The following is a 22,978-nucleotide window of genomic DNA, read 5'->3' as shown; positions in this document are numbered from 1 at the left end:
GCCTGTGAACGGCGCTAAGCCCCACCCCTTCGCTCTACCACGCCCCCTTCATGTGGCCACGCCCCTTCGCTCCGTCCCCTCCTTGGGGGGGGGCAGCTTTCTATAGTTCACCTCGGGCGGCGAAAGGGGTAGGTTCACCCCTGCCTGTACTGTAGCTGTAGTCCAGGTATAGGTTAGTTAAGGCATCTAGATATAGTTACATTCAAGAGATCGCAAGATCACATAATCTGTACCACGCGGTCACCATGGTAGAATATGATAGACAGACCAACTGCTGCAGTCAGTGACAAAACTGACTTGTCCTACTTGTCCATCAACATCCCCCACAATGTGATCGGCGAGTTTCAATGGTGGCCAATGGTGACCTTGCAAAGGCCTCTAGGTCTGTCATAAATGAATGCCTATCAGGTCATGAATGTTTACACTGCAGACAATAATACTTTGGTATATAGAGGTCCCTAAGTAGGACTTAATAATAATAAAAAAAAAACAAAAAAAACGAGATGCAGTGAAATAAAGTTTAACTGACACTAAATAGTTTTTAAATATGGAGTTTCTAGTTATGTAGATTGAGAAAAATATGCATTTTATGTGTGTTCTTGTTCTATGATATTACATTATTATAATTATCCCAAAATATTTTTTAGCCACAATTATTTTTCTTTCCATTTGGCATACTAAGTGAGCGATTGCCTGGATCAGCATGTACTGATTGTTTATTAGGAAAGCAAAGTAAATTCCTTATTTAGCGCAATAAAATAACAGGGCTTCTCTATTAAGTTTCCATTATCGGTTATAAAGTTTCCATTGACAATTCAACAGAACTCAGGTATGATGAAAATGCTTACTGAATAATAGGAAATTCCACTCAACCCTGCTTTGCATACCACAATTGATTAATAATGCATCAGTGATGTCAGATATGATCTGCGGATTACAGAGCAAAATGCAAAAACTGCACCTTATATTTATGGTTTATCAATAAGATATGTACACTCAGGCAGATTTATTGCTAGTGTCTTAAAGTTACAGTTTAGAACTAAATGAGATGTGCCAAACGTATTAGTCTCTGACTTGGTATATCTTTAGACACCTTGGTTTACCTTTACACCATTTCTTCTATTTTTTTGCACCAAAATTTTAGTGCAACCATGCCCCCATGTAGAGGATGGAGAAAAATTATCTAAAACACTTTATGTTATGTATGGCATGAGTGTCATAATTAGTGGATTTTAATTGAATAATCTGCCTCTTGTACAATTATTGCTGACTATTATGTAATATTAAGAGAAAGCTATAGCTTTTAAAACTTTGGTGACTGTCACAGAAATTATTTAGTCTCAAAGGTATTTATTAAAGATGAGTGAACAGTAAAATGTTCGAGATACGATATTCGTTTCGAGTAGCCCCTCAATATTCGACTACTCGAATTGAATATCGAACCCTATTATATTCTATGGGGGGAAAATGCTCGTTTTAGGGATAGGCAACGTTCAATCAAATTATACTTACCAAGTCCATGAGTGAGGTCGGGCTGGATCCTCCGAAAAGTCTTCTCCGTGCAGCGTCCCCGCGGCATCTTCTGGCTCTGAATTCACTCTGCCAGGCATCGGGCCTGGGCAGAGCCGACTGCGCATGTCTGCACTACAAGAGCCGGAAGATGCCGTGGGGAAGCTGCACAGAGAAGACTTCTAAAGGTAGGAGAAGAACCAGCGTTGATTGGCCGACTGTATAGCAATCGACCAATCAATGCTGGTTCTGCATCGAACTTTTCCATTATACCTACTCGATCGAATACTACTCGCTCATCTCTAGTATTTATTGAAAGTTGTCAAATACAGTACAAAAGGAACACATGGTAAGAGTCATGCAACCAGGTAGGGTATGGAGGAAGGAGGCAATCTCCAAAGGGCTGCCTGGAGAAGGGGCAGAATAAAGTTTTTGGTAAAATTGGTGGAAATGGACATAAATCGAGTCAGTACGGGAGGTTACAGTTCTGCCAGGCTCCTGAATTTGGTAAATAGCAATTATCCACTATCGTCCTTAATTAAAAGGCCAGAAGTTTGTCGGTTTTGTTAGCGTACTTGTAAAATTTAACCTGAGTCCAATGTATGGCCTTTTCAGTCTAGTATGTCAGAATAGACATACCTTGACACACCTAACAGATTTGATAGGATAAGAATAGCCTTAAGAAAGGCTATTCTTCTCCTACCTTTAGATGTCTTCTCCGCGCTGCCGTTCGGTAGAAATGCCAGTTTTCTTCGGTATGCAAATAAGTTATCTTGCAGCGCTGGGGGCATCCCCAATTCAGCAAGAGAAATCTCCAGTGACGTCTATATCTTCTTCTAGAACCCTCTCTCTCTGTCTTCTTTGGTCCTGGGTTTCAAATCTTCTAGGCCTCGGGCAGAGCAGACTGCGCATGCCCACAGGCCACAAGAAAAATGGCCGCTTACTCAGTAAGCTGATGTAAGCAGCCATTTTCTTGTGGCTTGTGGGCATGCGCAGTCGGCTCTGCCTGAGGCCTAGAAGATTGAAACCCAGGACGGAAGAAGACACAGAGCGACGGGGTTCCAGAAGAAGATAGAGGCGCCTCTGGAGATTTCTCTTGCAGCATTGGGGATGCTCCCAGTACTGTTTGAGCGCTGGGGACCACCCCCAGTGCTGTGAGAGAACTCATTTGCATACAGATGAAAACCGGGATATCTACGGAACGGCAGCGTGAAGAAGACATCTAAAGGTAGGAGAAAAATAGCCTTTCTTAAGGCTATTCCTACATGTTAGGGACAAAAATGTCATTTTAATGACAGAATCCCTTTAAGAGACTCACTGATGCTACTGACTGGTATGGATGGGATGTGTCTGGCAAGAGTGTGAAGTTTATAGCCTTTAGCCATGTTCCTTCCAATATTTGATCCTGCATCATTTCGGGGCAGTAAACAGAATATCATTGGTAATTTGATCTAATGAAGGTATTAATGAGTAATTTGTCATATTCAGGCTGATTACTTACTTTTCATGGATCCTCTTGTCTTTAACTCTCTAGATTAAAAGAAAATATAAGTCATTCTTCATTACACGATAATTACAAACCAATCACCAAACCACATTACTGGACGACAGGAAGCAGGAGCATGTGCACTACATATGAATTCTACCTTCAATCACTGAAATAACCTTTCATTTCAATTACTTTGGAAATGATAGAATTTTGTTCATTTAAAATATGCAAATTTATCACAATAATGTTGGCTGATTGCAGGCTCCACTTTGAAACATTTCACATTATTATCATTTTAAGAATAACGCAGTCATGCGGTAAAAATATTATTACAGAGCTGTAAAATGGTCAGCATTTTCCTGCTGTGCTTAAAGAACTTGCCTTGTTTGCATTTATGTACAATTAATCACTATAATACATAAAGTGAATGGTTTTTTACTGAAAAAATCAGACATTAATTATATGTATTTGATGGAAAAAATTGTGCGCTTTCTATGAAGCTGAAAACAGTATAATTTCACTCAATAAATGTTCACCATTGGTGGCTGACTATAATAATAACTAAAATTTGATAATCTTTAGTGTAATGTGGAAGGGCGCATCTGTATGAATAAATAGGTTAAAACAGCTGCTGGTCTTCTGTGTTATGCAAATCTATCCCTCTATTGAAGTAAGTGATTTCTCTCTTTTATTTCAATAGGTTGTACAGGAGAAAGCCATTTTTTTTTTTTTTAAACATACTCAGAATGGGTTGAAGACAAAAAAAAAAAATCAGTACTCAGATTATTGATCTCCCACCAGTCTGGTTTATTGGGTCCCACATTTGTCTTTAATTCCTGATCCCATTTCAACAAACAGAACATGGCAGCAAATGCTTTCAGCAGATTTTTGGTTGAGATCCATTATCACTACGGCAAGTGGCTAGCAGAGTGAGTGAGTATGATCAAGTGTCAAGATGAGATCTGCATGGATGGGGTGAGTGTTGGAACAGTGCTAGAAGCTTGGTGAAGTGAGTTCTGATTCATTTTAATTTTTATCCCATTATGAACATGTTTTAAATATTATTTTCACCCCAGACAAACTATATTGTAAGCTCAAGATTACTGTAATATTGGAAGATGCTATCAGGAGAGTAGGCAATGGTTTCTTAGCAGTCAGTAGATTAGACCTGCTGGTTGAGGACTTTTATAACAGAAACTTTCAGCTCTACATAGTCACCTAATGAACTAGGCACCTCTCCTAGGGTAACTATTAATATTAAGGAAGGAATATTATGGCAGGACTTCAGCATTATCATTGGAGGAAAAATGATCTTGTAATACAGTGCTTGTCAAAGTGGGTGATAACGCCTCCTTGTGGGCGCTGGAGGCCAACAGGGGGCCATAAAAAGCCCAGACAAAATTGGTGGGTCCTGAAGCAGTTTAGGGGTGCGATGGCTGATTTGTATTTTTCTAATATTTTAAACTAAAATCAAAACCTACCTACTATACTACATGGATTATTTCTTTCTTACTCCTGCCCTGTTTGTATAAAATAATTTATCATGGCTTTCGTACCCTCGATTGTGGTTAATTGTTCAACTATTTTTGATAGTCATATTGTGGATTTAGTGCTGTGGCAATTCTACTAACTAAAAAGAGAAATTGTTTCCACGTTACCGAACGCGGTGATTTACGGTTGTTTTTGCGTAAATTCGAGCATGATATTAAGAAACTTGTTAAAAATCATCAGCTTCCAACTTCACATTAGATTAGTTTTAAATTTTAAATTAAAATGTTTTAATTTGAATAAAATGTTCTAAATATTATTTATAAAATTGTGTTTTATTGTTTTAATTAGAACAGTCTCATTTAAAATGTAAGTTTGAACTCAGAAACAGGATAAGACTCATATGGCCAGTATAATTAAAGTAATGATTGCGATTGTGATTTTAAAGATGTAAAGTGAAAAATTTTAAGGGGCACTAGAAAATAAATTCTAGATTCTTAGTGGGCGGTAGATGAAATAAGTTTGAGAACCTCTGTTGTAATATGTCACATATTTGTGATCCTATCCTACTAAAACGGCTGAACGGATTTGAATGAAATTCGGCACATAGATAGATTGTAACCTTGATTAAATTATAGGCTACTTTTTATCCCGGTAAATGACATGACTTCATGACTGTTATCAATTTTTGTTCACATACTATATTACACTCTTATTATCTCACCTTCTGAGAAAGCCAGGGCTGTTATATCTCTTTGTAAACCGACACTAACCCTCAGTGTGTATATACATTTGCATATTATCTGATCTGCTCCAGTGCAGACAAAGTAACATGGGAAAACACCTTTTATCCAAATTGGCAGTTTGCCAATTTTCAACATGCCTGGAAAAAGAGAATCTAATTTGTCGCAAACAACGACAGCTATGAAGGAAGCCAGAAGACAACAGAGTTCTCCTCAAGCGCAGCTGAGGAGGATCATCTACGCCAATAACATGCTCATTATATGACATCCCAGCGAGCTGCAGAGATGCAGGAAAAATCATGGGCACAGCGCGAGGAACAAGTTCAGCGGCAGGCCAGCTTGACAGCTGCAGGAACGTTGGAGCAGGCGGATCATTAATACCAACAACATGCTCATTATATGATGTTCCAGCAAGGTGCTGAGATGCCGGAACAATCACAGGCACAGTGCAAGAAACAAGTTCAGCGGTAGGCCAGCTTGAGAACTGCCAAAACGCCGGAGCATGCGGATCATCAATGCCAACAACACGCTCATTATATGGCATCCCAGCGAGCTGCTGAGATACTGAACAATCACGGGCACAGCACGAGGAACGAGTTCAGCAGCAGGCCAACTTGACAGCTGTCGAAACCCCGCAGCAGGCAGATCATCAACACCAACAACATGCTCATTATATGGCATCCCAGCAAGCTGCTGAGATGCCGGAACAATCGCAGGCATGGTGTGAGGAACAAGGTCAGCAGCAGGACAGTTTGCGAGCTGCCAAAATGCCGGAGCAGGCAAATCATCGACGGCAGCATTTTGCTGAATATAGGCATATCATCAATGCCAACAACCCACAGATGAAGTCGCGGGCAGAGGCTAGTATAAAATACTTTTCAGAATTAAATTGATGTATGTGATATTAAAACCATTTGTCATTGCTCAGAGATTTCAGTTACTGGAAATTTGACAGTATGTTGTAAGAAAAGTACCACTGGGTGGACCTTTAATTGAAATGTTTAGAAAATAATTTTGATTGAATTTCCTTTTTAATGTCAATTAATTCCAGAATTGTTAGGTGTGTAAATCTCTAATTTATTTGTGTAGTTTCACTAGAGTTTGGCTTTTATCCTCAATCTGTGGAAGTTTGGTGGCATTACAAATTCTACACACTGTTCCTATATAAATCTTCATATAAATCTATAATGTTAAAGGGAGTTTGTCACCAGAACAGAGCATATCAACCCAGCCGTGCAGATGGATAGATTAGGGTGACCTAAATCAAACAGTGTTTTTTGTGAAATGGTGCCTCTATTGCTGAGATATTCCAGTTTCTATCAATATGCAAAAACCCCCCACTTTGGAGCAATGAGACTGTTGCCTTTGCTCCAAAGAGATAAGCGATAACACCCTCTTTGCTTCACAGAGTTTAAACTTCTCCCTTCTGATAAATCTACTCCTGATTGTAGCATAAATGCAGCAAAATTTGTTAAAAAAAAAAAAAAAATTGCAGCTTTTCTGTAACATGTGGCCTCAGTCTAAGTGGATCTCAAGTATCTTAGCTTTGTGCAATTCATTGGATATATATGTATTTAAGACACTCTATTAATGTATTTATACAAGTTGATTCTGTTGCCTGTGACCAAAAATGTGACAAAAATGACTAATTAAAATATACTATACTCCAAACTTCACATCATTGCATTTTTGGCATTAGTTTTTTTTATGCTAAAATAGTGTTTCATCAAGTTATTCTATATATACCATTTGTTTCTATGAGCTTTAAGCTGATGCATAAAGTTAGGGTGTAACTGGAAAACTGATGAAAATGTAATTGATTCTTTTTGTTTGTCCATTTTACTTGGGTCAGTTTCCCTGAAAGGACGGCCTGGTGAGGATGGGGGCGCATTGCATTTATGATCATTTACATTAGTTTACCTATGTAAACTATATCTGAACTCTTTGCAAGCTATAAGCTTGCATAGATTTCAGTGCAGGCTCACTGCCCAAATGAAAGACTTGCCTAATTTGAGGATAAAAACAGTGGGGAGTTATCCCTGTGCGAGACTTCTAACCAAGTAAAATAGTGCTTCCAAAAATCACCTTTTGGTCCTCACAGTGGGGTACTCATCTTGGGTGGTTTCATGGAGACACAACTAAAACAGCGAGGATAATGGATATGGTGAAATAGCTGCAATCAATAGTAAACTGCTCCTGGAGAATCCAGGACCATACTTGTAGAGACATCAGAAGAGCTCAGAGAACTCAACATAAAAGTCACACCGGGTTACATGGCTTCTCCAAAATTAGGTGCCATAATGGACAACAGGGTGATACCAATAAAAATGGCTCAACAAAGATAACACATTTTGGGATGAAAACAAACTACATCCTCAGATCAAATGACATAAAAATCAATAAGAACTATCGCATGAAATTGCAGACTTCTTCTTTCAAGGAAATCTTTTGACATCTATTGTTTATGCTTGGAAGATGCCTGCGGTCGGCTGACTGGAATTTTTTTCTTCTATTCCCCTAGAGTTAAGGAAATATGGCAAGAGAGGCAGATTGTATCGAGGAATAATTCAGCGCCCTGTCCCCATGGATGGCTTCAGACTTCTTTGGGTGGATAGAACACGTGACATCGGTAAGGAGAAAGGAGGAGGACTTGCCATGAAAGATGGTGCACTTTTGAGGCATTTTTGTGGTTAAGGAACAATAGTGCTAATGCAAGATATGGAATTATCAGCTGTGAGTATGAGATCCTACTACCTACCAAAGGAACTATCACATGTTCTCATGATAGATGATTCTGCCTGTTATGTCTGCTGTGCCCCCCTCCTCGTGTCCTCCAACCACAGCCAGGCTGTATTATCAACATCACTTCGCACAGAGAACTAAATGATCCTGAATTTTTTTTCTTTCTTTCTTAGTTGCTATGACTCCTAGTATCTCTCTATCTGCCATGAGTTTGTATGTGTTTCTTTCTTGCTATATACTACTGTACTATCCATGATGCTGTAATACACTAAATTTCCCCATGGTGGGACTATTAAAGAATTATCTTATCTTAGTGAAAATTGTGTTCATGCATGTGTCATTCGTATAATGCAATGGTATGTGTGGAAACAAATAATGCCAGGGGTGAAACTGTTCCTTTATGTGAGCACAAGACCAGACTCACTACCTCTGCATAATCTGGTCTGGCAGCAAGCTGTTTGAAGTAATAAGACCAGGCCAGGTTTATGGCTTAACAACTCTCACTGACAGGATTACTCAGAGGGAGTTTGTAACATAGTTAACCTTAGAGTGACTATACTTTTCTGGGTGAAGATGAATTTGCTCATGGAGTAAGAGAAGGGGGCACTGTTGGAGGCAGCATGACTACGTATAAGCCACAAGAGACTGTGATACCTTACAACTGATGTCATACTGTGTAAGAGAGCAAACTAGTTGGGTGTTGGTCATCATGCACTTTCAAGGAATTGTCTGTATGTATTTGACCAATTTTGGCAATTGAGCTGTTGACCCTTGACCTCATTTGGCTTATAGGTGGCGTATTTGAACCGTTGTTTAAGATTACTGTATGTCATTTGATATATGGAAGGGGTTTATTTGACATCTGAAATGTTATGTTTGACATTTAATAAACCAGATGTTCCAAGTGGACTCAAAGAACAGAAACCCATGTACAGGTGTGCAGTGTCAGACATATCCTGTGAATATGCCAAAAATGTCTATGATCCTACTAATATTATAAATGTGAAAGTTTGTATGTTTGTGTGTTTGGATGTTTGTTACTTAATCGCACAAAAATGGCTGAACAGACTTGAATGAAATCAGGCATATAGCTAGTTTGTAACCTGGATTAAGACATAGGATACTTTTTATCCAGGTAAATGACATGACTTGACAACGGTTATCAATTTATGTATCCTACTAATATTAAACTGCTCTTGCCTGCAGGACAATCGTTCAGCTAATTGAAGTTTTCTGATAAAGCCAGGTCTTTCATTTCTCTATATAAACACACAGATTATACAGAGTCCATTCTGTAGAAGCATCTGCATTTTATCTGATCTACATAAGTGTTCTGTGTCCTGTTCAGCCAGAGGGAGGAGGGTTGAGAGAAATACAGGAAGTGAGAAGCAAACACTACAGGCAGAGTACTGAGGCACTGAGATGGTAAAATCCATTTAATTCAAATTGGCAGTTTCCCAATTTTAAACAGGCCGGGAAAATGAAAATCTAATTTGTGGCAAAATGAGAGCTATGAAGGTAGCCAGAAGTCAGCACACTTCTCCTCAAGTGGAGCTGATGGGAGGCGGATCGTCGATGCCAACAACATGCAGATGAAGTCACGGGCAGAAGCTATCATAATTTTGTAATAAAATTATCTGAAGAACCACCTTCATTAGTTTCTTCATTAGTTCCTCTCTCAGATTAAACACACATATCTGTCTGCATTATTTTCTGATATTTTAATGCTGTTTAAGAGATTGAGAACCTGAATTAGGTCTGATTCTCCAAGTGGGCAGAAAGCTTTTATTGCATCACAGTAATACAAAAGGTTATACCCACTTGAGATAATCAGATAATTCACATATAACATTCCTAACATATCTTTTGAAGAGGTGGACAGATTTAACCCCTTCCTGACATCCGCCGTAATAGTATGGCACTGCCGTGAAACTCTTCCCGCAAACTGCTGTAGTACTACGGCGACTGCATGGTGCGCACACAGAACCTGTGTGCGCACCATGCCCTGCGAGTGTCAGCCATATGTTATGGATGACAATGCCCTGTAACACCCGCGGTCGGAACCAGGTCAGATCACGGGTGTTAACCCCTGAGATGATGGCGGTCAAACATGGCATCTCAAGGGTTTCGGTATATGATCTGCACCCCCCGCCGGTGTTTGTAATGGGCAGCCCGGGGTCTGATCAGTGACCCCGGGTCTGCCCCATGCCGTTCCCTCCACATACCTGGTTGATCCTGCCAAAAAGGAAGCTGTCAGCCCCGTGCGTCTACACAGGCTGACAGCTTCTGGGTTACTAATGCTCACTACATCACTTGATAAATTCTTTGGTGCAGTTTTCAAAATGGGGTCACTTTCTAGAGGTTTCCACTGTTTTGACACCTCAAGGGCTTTGTAAATGCAACATGGTGCCTGAAACTGATCATAGCCAGATCTGCCCTCTAAAAGCTCCTTGGCACGCCTTCCCTTCTGCGTCTCGCTGTGCGTCCATATATTAGTTCACACCCACAAGTGGGGTACTATGGTAGTCCGGAGAACTTGCATAACAAATTGTGGGATGCGTTTTCTCCTTTACTCCTTGTAAATGTGCAAATTCTAGGGCTAAATGAAAATATTAGTAAAATAAAATAAAATTTGTACCTCCATTTTGTCTTAATTCCTGTTAAGCACTTATAGGGTTAAAATACTAGGTATATGTTGTTTTGGCTTATTTAAGGGGTGCAGTTTTGAAAATGGGGTGATTTATGGGGTTTTTTAATACAAGGGTCTTTCAAAAACCCCTTCATAACTGGATTAGTCCCTTAAAAAATGGGTTTTGGAAATTTCTTGAAAATTTTGAATATTGTTGTTTCACTTCTAAACCTTATAATATCCCTCAAAAATAAAAGGGTGACTAAAGTTTGATGCCAAAATAAAGCAGAGATCTGGGACATGAGATTTATGATATAATTTTGCCGGTCTGACTATCTGTATGCAATACACATCATTTCAAACTTTATAAAATGCATATTTTTCAAAATTTCCACCAAATTTTCTATTTTTTCATAATTAAACACAAAATATATCAACCAAAATTTACTACTAACATGAAGTACAATGTGTTACAAAAAAACAATCTCAAAATCACCTTGGTAAGTTAAAGCATTCCAAAGTTATTGCCACATAAAGTGACATGTCAGTTTTGAAAAATCTAGCTTGGTCAGGAAGTCAAAAAGTGCTAGCGGAGGGAAGGGGTTAAACAAATAAACAAGCAAACACCAAGTTGTTCAGGGGAACAGCGGCAATGAAATGAGGCATATAATTTAGCTTTTCACACTTAGTGACAAGTCCTCTTTAGTAGTGGAACTAAATCTTATTGCTTTCATTTGCTGAAGAGAGATGAATGAAACAGAATGTAATAGAACTGCACTGCATTCTGCCTCACGAAAACAATGTACAGTACTGAACACAAGACTGAAATGGCTTGAAATGCAGGTTCCAATAGTGTAAAATCACCCAGAAATCATTATTAGATACACTATATGTTACCTGCTGAATAATATTCATATGTTCTTGAGAACTGCTGAAGTTCTTTCCAATGTCAAATATGCAAAAGGATTCTTGTTGACATGCATCAACCCAGGTCTGGTATTCTGTCGTTTGAGGAATTCGATCCATGAAGATTCGAAAGGCTTCCCATACTGCTTCCTGGCAGACTAAAACCAAAGAAATTAAAACAGAATTAATGTAGCTAGCTATGTTTATGCATTGATTTAGCATTGGTTAACTTGACTTTTTGTAGCATGATATAGTATCACTGAAAGTTAAATTTTCACTCTGTGCGACAGTTTCATATGAGGGAACCTATCCTAGGATACCCATCTTACCAACCTGAACTGCTCATTGAAGTCACATGCTTAAAGTAGTTGTCCAGGACAAAATTTTATTTATTAATCAGGCTGGGAGGTGAAAGAAAGAAAAGTAAACCATACTCACCTATACCTTGTGCTCCTGTGCCTCTCTCTGCAGTCCGGTCCTGCAGTTCCGTTGTGGTCATGTGACCACTGAGGCCTATTAGCGGCATCAGTGGAAGGGAACAAGGACATCACAACTGTTGGATTTCTCACCAGCAAGAAGGCAGTCGAGCTGCAGAACCGGACCAGCTTGGGAGGACTCTGGAGCATCCGGGACAGAGACAGATGAGTTTTATTTTTCAACAACCCCCCCCACACACACGCGCGCACGCTCCCCGCTGTGCTGTCAGAAAATATTGCTTAGCCTGGACAACCTCTAAGTATTGGACAGTATTTAGCAACAGTATTTGTAATACAAAACAGTTTGGGCTTGAGAATGGACAAAAGAATGGAGATGCAAGGAGCAAGATGGGCAATTAAATTGCAACAGAGTGGGCATTTAAAGTACACACCCAAGGCTGTACTATTCATGTGTTTAGGAAAGACCATGCTGTACCATTTTGTTAGAGTACATCTATGCACTTTAGCCCTTTCCAATTCTGGATGACTTTTTACGTTTTTCATAACATAGTAGTATGCTAGAACCATTACTAAGAAAAATGATGTGCTTTATTTTGTACAAACAGCAGGGAAGATCACAACAAGCAGAAAGGAAGCAAGAGCCATACAGTGAAACCAATGATGTGATCAATGTGTTCTCATTATTTTAATAAGATTAAATTACAGCTGAATTGATTTTCTCCTGAATTGATCCTCCCTTTTGTGGATTTTGCCTTTAGCACAACTACAATATTTAGACCACCAAAGAAGCATTTCAGTATTAAAAAAAAATCACATTAAAGCTGGCGGTAAGTTACTTAGTACCATTATACTATAAAATGGATCATTTTCAAATGGGGGCAAATTTTTAAAACTTGAGTATTTCTTTAATAGAATCTTAAGAGGTATGTTTTAGCCACATTTCATCAAGCGGATTTATAGCAGACCTATAAAATTGAAAAAAATGTCCAGTCTGCAGCAGATGATAGAGCAGGAGAAGCTTAGTAAATCTATCTATCTCTCTATCTCTCTATCTATCTAGAAAAATTTTATGATAACTGACTGCAGTCTGACAGCAAAAGTCACTGCTGCTTGTCATTTATCTATTTACATCTTGGATCATTCTAGTCTTGGGCAACCCTGCTCAGTAACTGATAGCTTTCTATGTAGTATTTCTCTCATTGAGATAACCAAAATAGCAGTCATGCAGTTATGATAACTTTCAAACGTTAACTGAAATAAAACATGTTACAAAACAAGATTTTGAGACTACTCATGTTTGTCCATTGGACAAGGTAGATGAAGAGAACTGAGTAGTCTCAAAAGCTTGTCTTGTAACACCTTTTATTTCGGTTAACTATTAAAAGTTATCATAACTGCAACACCGCTATTTTGTTTCTCTCATTTCCAATGAAAAACACAAAAATGGGCAAACAACAATGTAAAAAAATCAATGTACTGGAATGCCAATAAAGAATATACAAAAGAACAATCACCAAGTCTTATATCAAAATGTAAAAACATATAATTTATTGATACAAAGATATAAAATCCATGTATAATGACACAGAGTGAGTGTAAAGACCACATAAAAAAATGACCACAATAAGGAGTGTGGCGGTATAACATATAATACCAACAAAGTAGGTAAAGTCCCATATATCACAAAGTAATCCCATAATGTAAGTAGTCATAATGTAGGAAGATACGACAGTTGCACGACATGTGTGTGATCAGCATCAGGGGATGCGTTGCAGATTAGTTTTCAGGGGCTTGAGCTGGTAGATTCCTCTTCTAGGAGACTTTGATCAATAACTCCTGCCGAGGGAGGCCCATTGGACCTTTATATTAAAACCTGTTTTATATAGTAGTTAGAGATGAGCGAACAGTGTTCTATCGAACTCATGTTCGATCGGATATTAGGCTGTTCGGCATGTTCGAATCGAATCGAACACCGCGTGGTAAAGTGCGCCATTACTCGATTCCCCTCCCACCTTCCCTGGCGCCTTTTTTGCTCCAATAACAGCGCAGGGTAGGTGGGACAGGAACTACGACACCGGTGACGTTGAAAAAAGTAGGCAAAACCCATTGGCTGCCGAAAACATGTGACCTCTAATTTAAAAGAACAGCGCCGCCCAGGTTCGCGTCATTCTGAGCTTGCAATTCACCGAGGACGGAGGTTTCCGTCCAGCTAGCTAGGGCTTAGATTCTGGGTAGGCAGGGACAGGCTAGGATAGGAAGGAGAAGACAACCAACAGCTCTTGTAAGAGCTAAATTCCAGGGAGAAGCTTGTCAGTGTAACGTGGCACTGACGGGCTCAATCGCCGCAACCCAGCTTTCCCAGGATCCTGAATGGAATACACTGTCAGTGTATTCCCGTATACCCGATATATACCCCGATACCCGTTCCAACGGTGTGCCCCCCCACCTTCACCCCAGAAATACCCTGCAAGTCCCCTAGCAATAGAATTGGGGCTATATACACCCACTATTTTTACTACTGGTATACAGTGCCATTGTCTGACTGGGAATTCAAAGAATATATTGGGAATACAAATACCATAATTTCTTGCTACTGCCATATAGTGCCATTGTCTGACTGGGAATTCAAAGAATATATTGGGAATACAAATACCCTCATTTCTTGCTACTGCCATATAGTGCCAGTGTCTGACTGGGAATTCAAAGAATATATTGGGGTTACGTGCACCCACAATTTTTACTACTGGTATACAGTGCCATTGTCTGACTGGGAATTCAAAGAATATATTGGGAATACAAATACCCTCATTTCTTGCTACTGCCATATAGTGCCAGTGTCTGACTGGGAATTCAAAGAATATATTGGGGTTACGTGCACCCACAATTTTTACTACTGGTATACAGTGCCATTGTCTGACTGGGAATTCAAAGAATATATTGGGAATACAAATACCCTCATTTCTTGCTACTGCCATATAGTGCCAGTGTCTGACTGGGAATTCAAAGAATATATTGGGGTTACGTGCACTCACAATTTTTACTACTGGTATACAGTGCCATTGTCTGACTGGGAATTCAAAGAATATATTGGGAATACAAATACCCTCATTTCTTGCTACTGCCATATAGTGCCAGTGTCTGACTGGGAATTCAAAGAATATATTGGGGTTACGTGCACCCACAATTTTTACTACTGGTATACAGTGCCATTGTCTGACTGGGAATTCAAAGAATATATTGGGAATACAAATACCCTCATTTCTTGCTACTGCCATATAGTGCCAGTGTCTGACTGGGAATTCAAAGAATATATTGGGGTTACGTGCACCCACAATTTTTACTACTGGTATACAGTGCCATTGTCTGACTGGGAATTCAAAGAATATATTGGGAATACAAATACCCTCATTTCTTGCTACTGCCATATAGTGCCAGTGTCTGACTGGGAATTCAAAGAATATATTGGGGTTACGTGCACCCACAATTTTTACTACTGGTATACAGTGCCATTGTCTGACTGGGAGTTCAAAGAATATATTGGGAATACAAATACCCTCATTTCTTGCTACTGCCATATAGTGCCAGTGTCTGACTGGGAATTCAAAGAATATATTGGGGTTACGTGCACCCACAATTTTTACTACTGGTATACAGTGCCATTGTCTGACTGGGAATTCAAAGAATATATTGGGAATACAAATACCCTCATTTCTTGCTACTGCCATATAGTGCCAGTGTCTGACTGGGAATTCAAAGAATATATTGGGGTTACGTGCACCCACAATTTTTACTACTGGTATACAGTGCCATTGTCTGACTGGGAATTCAAAGAATATATTGGGAATACAAATACCCTCATTTCTTGCTACTGCCATATAGTGCCAGTGTCTGACTGGGAATTCAAAGAATATATTGGGGTTACGTGCACCCACAATTTTTACTACTGGTATACAGTGCCATTGTCTGACTGGGAATTCAAAGAATATATTGGGAATACAAATACCCTCATTTCTTGCTACTGCCATATAGTGCCAGTGTCTGACTGGGAATTCAAAGAATATATTGGGGTTACGTGCACCCACAATTTTTACTACTGGTATACAGTGCCATTGTCTGACTGGGAATTCAAAGAATATATTGGGAATACAAATACCCTCATTTCTTGCTACTGCCATATAGTGCCAGTGTCTGACTGGGAATTCAAAGAATATATTGGGGTTACGTGCACCCACAATTTTTACTACTGGTATACAGTGCCATTGTCTGACTGGGAATTCAAAGAATATATTGGGGTTATAAATACCCTCATTTCTTGCTACTGCCATATAGTGCCAGTTTCTGACTGGTAATTCAAAGAATATATTGGGGTTACGTGCACCCACAATTTTTACTACTGGTATACAGTGCCATTGTCTGACTGGGAATTCAAAGAGTATATTGGGAATACAAATACCCTCATTTCTTGCTACTGCCATATAGTGCCAGTGTCTGACTGGGAATTCAAAGAATATATTGGGGTTACGTGCACCCACAATTTTTACTACTGGTATACAGTGCCATTGTCTGACTGGGAATTCAAAGAATATATTGGGGTTATAAATACCCTCATTTCTTGCTACTGCCATATAGTGCCAGTTTCTGACTGGTAATTCAAAGAATATATTGGGTTTACGTGCACCCACAATTTTTACTACTGGTATACAGTGCCATTGTCTGACTGGGAATTCAAAGAGTATATTGGGAATACAAATACCCTCATTTCTTGCTACTGCCATATAGTGCCAGTGTCTGACTGGGAATTCAAAGAATATATTGGGGTTACGTGCACCCACAATTTTTACTACTGGTATACAGTGCCATTGTCTGACTGGGAATTCAAAGAATATATTGGGAATACAAATACCCTCATTTCTTGCTACTGCCATATAGTGCCAGTGTCTGACTGGGAATTCAAAGAATATATTGGGGTTACGTGCACCCACAATTTTTACTACTGGTATACAGTGCCATTGTCTGACTGGGAATTCAAAGAATATATTGGGAATACAAATACCCTCATTTCTTGCTACTGCCATATAGTGCCAGTGTCTGACTGGTAATTCAAAGAATATATTGGGGTTACGTGCACCCACAATTTTTACTACTGGTATACAGTGCCATTGTCTGACTGGGAATTCAAAGAATATATTGGGAATACAAATACCCTCATTTCTTGCTACTGCCATATAGTGCCAGTGTCTGACTGGGAATTCAAAGAATATATTGGGGTTACGTGCACCCACAATTTTTACTACTGGTATACAGTGCCAATTTCTAACTAGGAATTCAAAATGCGCAAGGCTCCCGGAAAGGGACGTGGACGAGGCCGTGGGCGAGGTCGGGGGAATGGTTCTGGGGAGCAAGGTAGCAGTGAAGCCACAGGGCGTCCCGTGCCTACTCCTGTGGGGCAGCAAGCATTGCGCCACTCCACAGTGCCAGGGTTGCTTGCCACATTAACTAAACTGCAGGGTACAAACCTTAGTAGGCCCGAGAACCAGGAACAGGTCTTGCAATGGCTGTCAGAGAACGCTTACAGCACATTGTCCAGCAGCCAGTCAGACTCTGCCTCCTCTCCTCCTATTACCCAACAGTCTTGTCTTCCTTCCTCCCAAAATTCCGAAGCTTTACAGAACAATAACCCAAACTGTCCCTGCTCCCCAGAGCTGTTCTCCGCTCCTTTCATTGTCCCTCAACCTGCCTCTCCACGTCACGATTCCACGAACCTAACAGAGGAGCATCTGTGTCCAGATGCTCAAACACTAGAGTCTCCTCCATCTCCGTTCGATTTGGTGGTGGATGACCAGCAACCCACCCTCATCGACGATGATGTGACGCAGTTGCCGTCAGGGCATCCAGTTGACCGGCGCATTGTGCGGGAGGAGGAGATGAGACAGGAGTTGGAAGAGGAAGTGGTGGATGATGAGGACACTGACCCGACCTGGACAGGGGGGATGTCAAGCGGGGAAAGTAGTGTGGATGTTGAGGCAGGTGCAGCACCAAAAAGGGTAGCTAGAGGCAGAGGCAGAGGTCAGCAGCTTAGGCGAAGCCAGGCCACACCCGGAATCTCCCAAGATGTTCCAGTTCGTACCCAGCCCCGAAAAACTCCCACCTCGAGGGCACGTTTCTCGAAGGTGTGGAGTTTTTTCAAGGAATGCGCCGAGGACAGATATAGTGTTGTCTGCACAATTTGCCTCTCGAAATTGATTAGGGGCTCTGAGAAGAGCAACCTGTCCACCACTTCAATGCGCCGTCATTTGGAATCCAAGCACTGGAATCAGTGGCAGGCAGCAACGGCAGGACAAAGGCCGCCTGCCGTTCACGCCACTGCCACTGCCTCTGCCACTGCCTCTGCCTCTGCCACTGCCACTGCTGACTGTGCTGGCGATGCACTCCAGAGGACGAGCCAGGACACCACTTCATCTGCCTCCGCCACTTTGTTGACTTCTACCTCATCCTCCCCTGGTCCTGTCTTATCTCCTTCTCCTGCACCATCAAAGGCACCATCAGGCGTTTCTTTACAACAACCCACCATCTCTCAGACATTGGAGCGGCGGCAGAAATACACTGCTAACCACCCACACGCGCAAGCCTTGAACGCCAACATCGCTAAACTGCTGGCCCAGGAGATGTTGGCGTTCCGGCTTGTTGAAACTCCCGCCTTCCTGGACCTGATGGCAACTGCGGCACCTCGCTATGCCGTCCCTAGCCGTCACTACTTCTCCCGGTGTGCCGTCCCCGCCTTGCACCAGCACGTGTCACTCAACATCAGGCGGGCCCTTAGTTCCGCGCTTTGCACAAAGGTCCACTTGACCACCGACGCGTGGACAAGTGCATGCGGACAGGGACGCTACATTTCACTGACGGCACACTGGGTGAATGTAGTTGAGGCTGGGACTGCTTCCCAAACTGGCCCGGTGTACCTCGTCTCCCCGCCTAACATTCCTGGCAGGGACACGAGAAGAACACCCCCCTCCTCCTCCTCCTCTACCGCCTCCTCCTCCGCCACCGCCTCCTCCTCCGCCACCGCCTCCTCCTCCGCTGTTAGATTGACCCCAGCTACGAGTTGGAAACGTTGCAGCACTGGCGTTGGTAGACGTCAGCAGGCTGTGCTGAAGCTGATCAGCTTGGGGGACAGACAGCACACTGCCTCCGAGGTGAGGGATGCCCTCCTCGATGAGACGGCAATATGGTTTGAGCCGCTGCACCTGGGCCCAGGCATGGTCGTTTGTGATAACGGCCGGAACCTGGTAGCAGCTCTGGAGCTTGCCGGACTCCAACATGTTCCATGCCTGGCCCACGTCTTCAACCTAGTGGTGCAACGTTTCCTAAAGAGCTACCCCAATGTTCCAGAGCTACTGGTGAAAGTGCGGCGCATGTGCGCCCACTTTCGCAAGTCGACAGTAGCCGCTGCTAGCTTAAAATCTCTCCAGCAACGCCTGCATGTGCCACAACACCGGCTTTTGTGCGACGTCCCCACACGCTGGAACTCAACGTTTCAGATGTTGAATAGAGTGGTTGAGCAGCAGAGACCTTTGATGGAATACCAGCTACAAAACCCTAGGGTGCCACAAAGTCAGCTGCCTCAGTTTCACATCCATGAGTGGCCATGGATGAGAGACCTTTGTGACATCCTACGGGTCTTTGAGGAGTCCACAAGGAGGGTGAGCTCTGAGGATGCGATGGTGAGCCTTACAATCCCGCTCTTGTGTGTTCTGAGAGAATCCCTGATTGACATCAGGGATAACTCAGATCACACAGAGGAGTTAGGGATAGCATCCGATCCGTCACAGCTGGAGAGTAGGTCCACACATCTGTCCGCTTCACTGCGTTTAATGGAGGAGGAGGAGGAGGAGGAGGAGGAAGAAGAGTTGTCCGATGATGTGATGGTGATACAGGAGGCTTCCGGGCAACTTCGAATCGTCCCATTGTTGCAGCGCGGATGGGTAGACATGGAGGATGAGGAGGAAATGGAGATTGAACTTTCCGGTGGGGCCAGAGGAGTCATGCCAACTAACACTGTGGCAGACATGGCTGAGTTCATGTTGGGGTGCTTTACAACCGACAAGCGTATTATCAAAATCATGGAGGACAACCAGTACTGGATCTTTGCTATCCTTGACCCCCGGTATAAAAACAACATCTCGTCTTTTATTCCGGTAGAGGGGAGGGCCAATCGCATCAATGCTTGCCACAGGCAATTGGTGCAGAATATGATGGAGATGTTTCCAGCATGTGACGTTGGCGGCAGGGAGGGCAGTTCCTCCAGTAGGCAACCAAGTTCTCACCGGTCCACACAAACGAGGGGCACACTGTCTAAGGTCTGGGACACCTTGATGGCACCCCCTCGCCAAAGTGCCGCCACGGAGGGTCCTAGTGTCACCAGGCGTGAGAAGTATAGGCGCATGTTGCGGGAATACCTTTCCGACCACAGCCCTGTCCTCTCCGACCCCTCTGCGCCCTACACGTATTGGGTGTCGAAGTTGGACCTGTGGCTTGAACTTGCCCTATATGCCTTGGAGGTGCTGTCCTGTCCTGCCGCCAGCGTCCTATCTGAGAGGGTGTTCAGTGCAGCCGGTGGCATCATCACTGACAAGCGCACCCGTCTGTCAGCTGAGAGTGCCGACCGGCTCACTTTGATAAAAATGAACCACCACTGGATAGAGCCTTCATTTTTGTGCCCACCTGTGTAAAGCACCCCAACATGAAACTCCATGTCTGTACTCAACCTCTCCAATTCCTCCGCATCCTCATACTCATCCACCATAAGCGTTGCACAATTCTGCTAATACTAGGCTCCCTCCAACATGATTTCCCCCAACTCTGCTGGTTAGAGGCTCCCTCCACCCTGATTTCCACCAACTCTGCTGGTTAGAGGCTCCCTCCACCCTGCTTTCCCACAACTCTGCTGGTTAGAGGCTCCCTCCACCATGAATTTGCCCAAACTGGGCTGTTTAGAGGCTCCCTCCACCATGAATTGGTCCAAACTGGGCTGGTTAGAGGCTCCCTCCACCATGAATTTCCCAAAACTTGGCTGTTTAGAGGCTCCCTCCACCATTAATTGGTCCAAACTGGGCTGGTTAGAGGCTCCCTCCACCATGAATTTGCCCAAACTGGGCTGTTTAGAGGCTCCCTCCACCATGAATTTGCCCAAACTGGGCTGTTTAGAGGCTCCCTCCACCATGAATTGGTCCAAACTGGGTTTTTTAGAGGCTCCCTCCACCATGAATTGGTCCAAACTGGGCTGTTTAGAGGCTCCCTCCACCATGAATTTGCCCAAACTGGGCTGTTTAGCGGCTCCCTCCACCATTAATTGGTCCAAACTGGGCTGGTTAGAGGCTCCCTCCACCATGAATTTGCCCAAACTGGGCTGTTTAGAGGCTCCCTCCACCATGAATTTGCCCAAACTGGGCTGGTTAGAGGCTCCCTCCACCATGAATTGGTCCAAACTAGGGTTTTTAGAGGCTCCCTCCACCATGAATTGGTCCAAACTTGGCTGTTTAGAGGCTCCCTCCACCATGAATTGGTCCAAACTGGGGTGGTTAGAGGCTCCCTCCACCATTAATTGGTCCAAACTGGGCTGGTTAGAGGCTCCCTCCACCATTAATTGGTCCAAACTGGGCTGGTTAGAGGCTCCCTCCACCATTAATTGGTCCAAACTGGGCTGGTTAGAGGCTCCCTCCACCATTAATTGGTCCAAACTGGGCTGGTTAGAGGCTCCCTCCACCATGAATTTGCCCAAACTGGGCTGGTTAGAGGCTCCCTCCACCATGAATTGGTCCAAACTGGGGTTTTTAGAGGCTCCCTCCACCATGAATTTGCCCAAACTGGGGTGTTTAGAGGCTCCCTCCACCGTGAATTTGCCCAAACTCTGCTGGTTAGAGGCTCAATCCACCCTGATTTTCAAAACAAATGTTGGTGCCAACCTCAACTTACTACAAGGGCCAAATTCACTGCTGGTGACAAGCTCTCCTCACTGCAAGTGCCAAATACACATGTTTCAAGGTGTTTTCCTACTGTCAGAGAGGTGGTATTGAGTGTGTAAAGTGTGTAGTTGTTAGGCTGTGATGTTGGGGTAATAGAGGGTCTTTGGTGTGTTAGATGCCCCCAGACATGCTTCCCCTGCTGTCCCAGTGTCATTCCAGAGGTGTTGGCATCATTTCCTGGGGTGTCATAGTGGACTTGGTGACCCTCCAGACACGGATTTGGGTTTCCCCCTTAACGAGTATCTGTTCCCCATAGACTATAATGGGGTTCGAAACCCGTTCGAACACACGAACATTGAGCGGCTGTTCGAATCGAATTTCGAACCTCGAACATTTTAGTGTTCGCTCATCTCTAATAGTAGTCTCCATCTTTGATTTACAGCAAGTGGGTGACATGACAGTATATAGTCCTGGTATAGTTGTACTATTTGATAAGTCTGTATGTATATAAATATTTTATTGTGTGTAGGCACAGTAATAGGCACTGCAGCTCATCAAATTAACAAAATACATGTAACATCCGGCCGCATAATGCGGCGCAGGAGATGTGTTCGGTTGTGATTTGTTCCGTTTGGTTCTCCTTGCACTGTCTGAACACTGCCCTATTCTTTCACCTTGGTAATTGATTTTCCACCGCACCCATCTCCTTCACCTTCAGTTTGCTCTGATCCTCTAGAGGTTAATCTGGCCTTGCCCTGTGATTGACAGCTGCCTTCCTGTCAACTCCAGGGGCGGGTTCTTCCTCCCTATTTAACCTTGGTTCCTATTCACACCAGCGCTTGCTATTGCCGTGCGCATACCTGCTCTTACTGTCTCTGTTTTGATTTCTCTAATATCCTTGACCTTTGGCTTTCCTCACTGACTTCTCTTTTTGGACTCTGATTTGGTACTGCATCGCTCGTTCTTTACTGACCCTTGGCTAAGTTGACTTCCCATTGTTGTTGTTCGTCTTGTCTGCGTTTTGTGTGTCACATACTCAGGGAGGGTCTGTCTTTGTGGTTGTCGCCTATTAC

At 42.7% G+C, this 22,978-nt stretch overlaps 1 protein-coding gene across 3 annotated transcripts in view; it reads right to left on the bottom strand.

Annotated features, from left to right (window-relative positions):
* Positions 1-22,978, bottom strand: part of IMPG1 (interphotoreceptor matrix proteoglycan 1) — a 261,526-nt gene that overhangs the window by 165,172 nt on the left and 73,376 nt on the right. For all 3 annotated transcript variants that reach the window (XM_075268295.1, XM_075268296.1, XM_075268297.1), the window contains exons 3-4: positions 11,498-11,664; positions 3,011-3,039 (exon numbers count right to left, since the gene is read on the bottom strand). In XM_075268295.1, coding sequence (XP_075124396.1) covers positions 3,011-3,039; positions 11,498-11,664 — 196 coding nt within the window. The remainder of the gene's footprint in view (positions 1-3,010; positions 3,040-11,497; positions 11,665-22,978) is intronic.

The sequence above is a fragment of the Leptodactylus fuscus genome, chromosome 3 (assembly GCF_031893055.1).
Source record: "Leptodactylus fuscus isolate aLepFus1 chromosome 3, aLepFus1.hap2, whole genome shotgun sequence".
Taxonomy (NCBI): Eukaryota; Metazoa; Chordata; class Amphibia; order Anura; family Leptodactylidae; genus Leptodactylus; species Leptodactylus fuscus.
The sequence above is the reverse complement of the archived record's forward strand: the minus strand, read 5'-3'. Positions and strand labels throughout refer to the sequence as shown.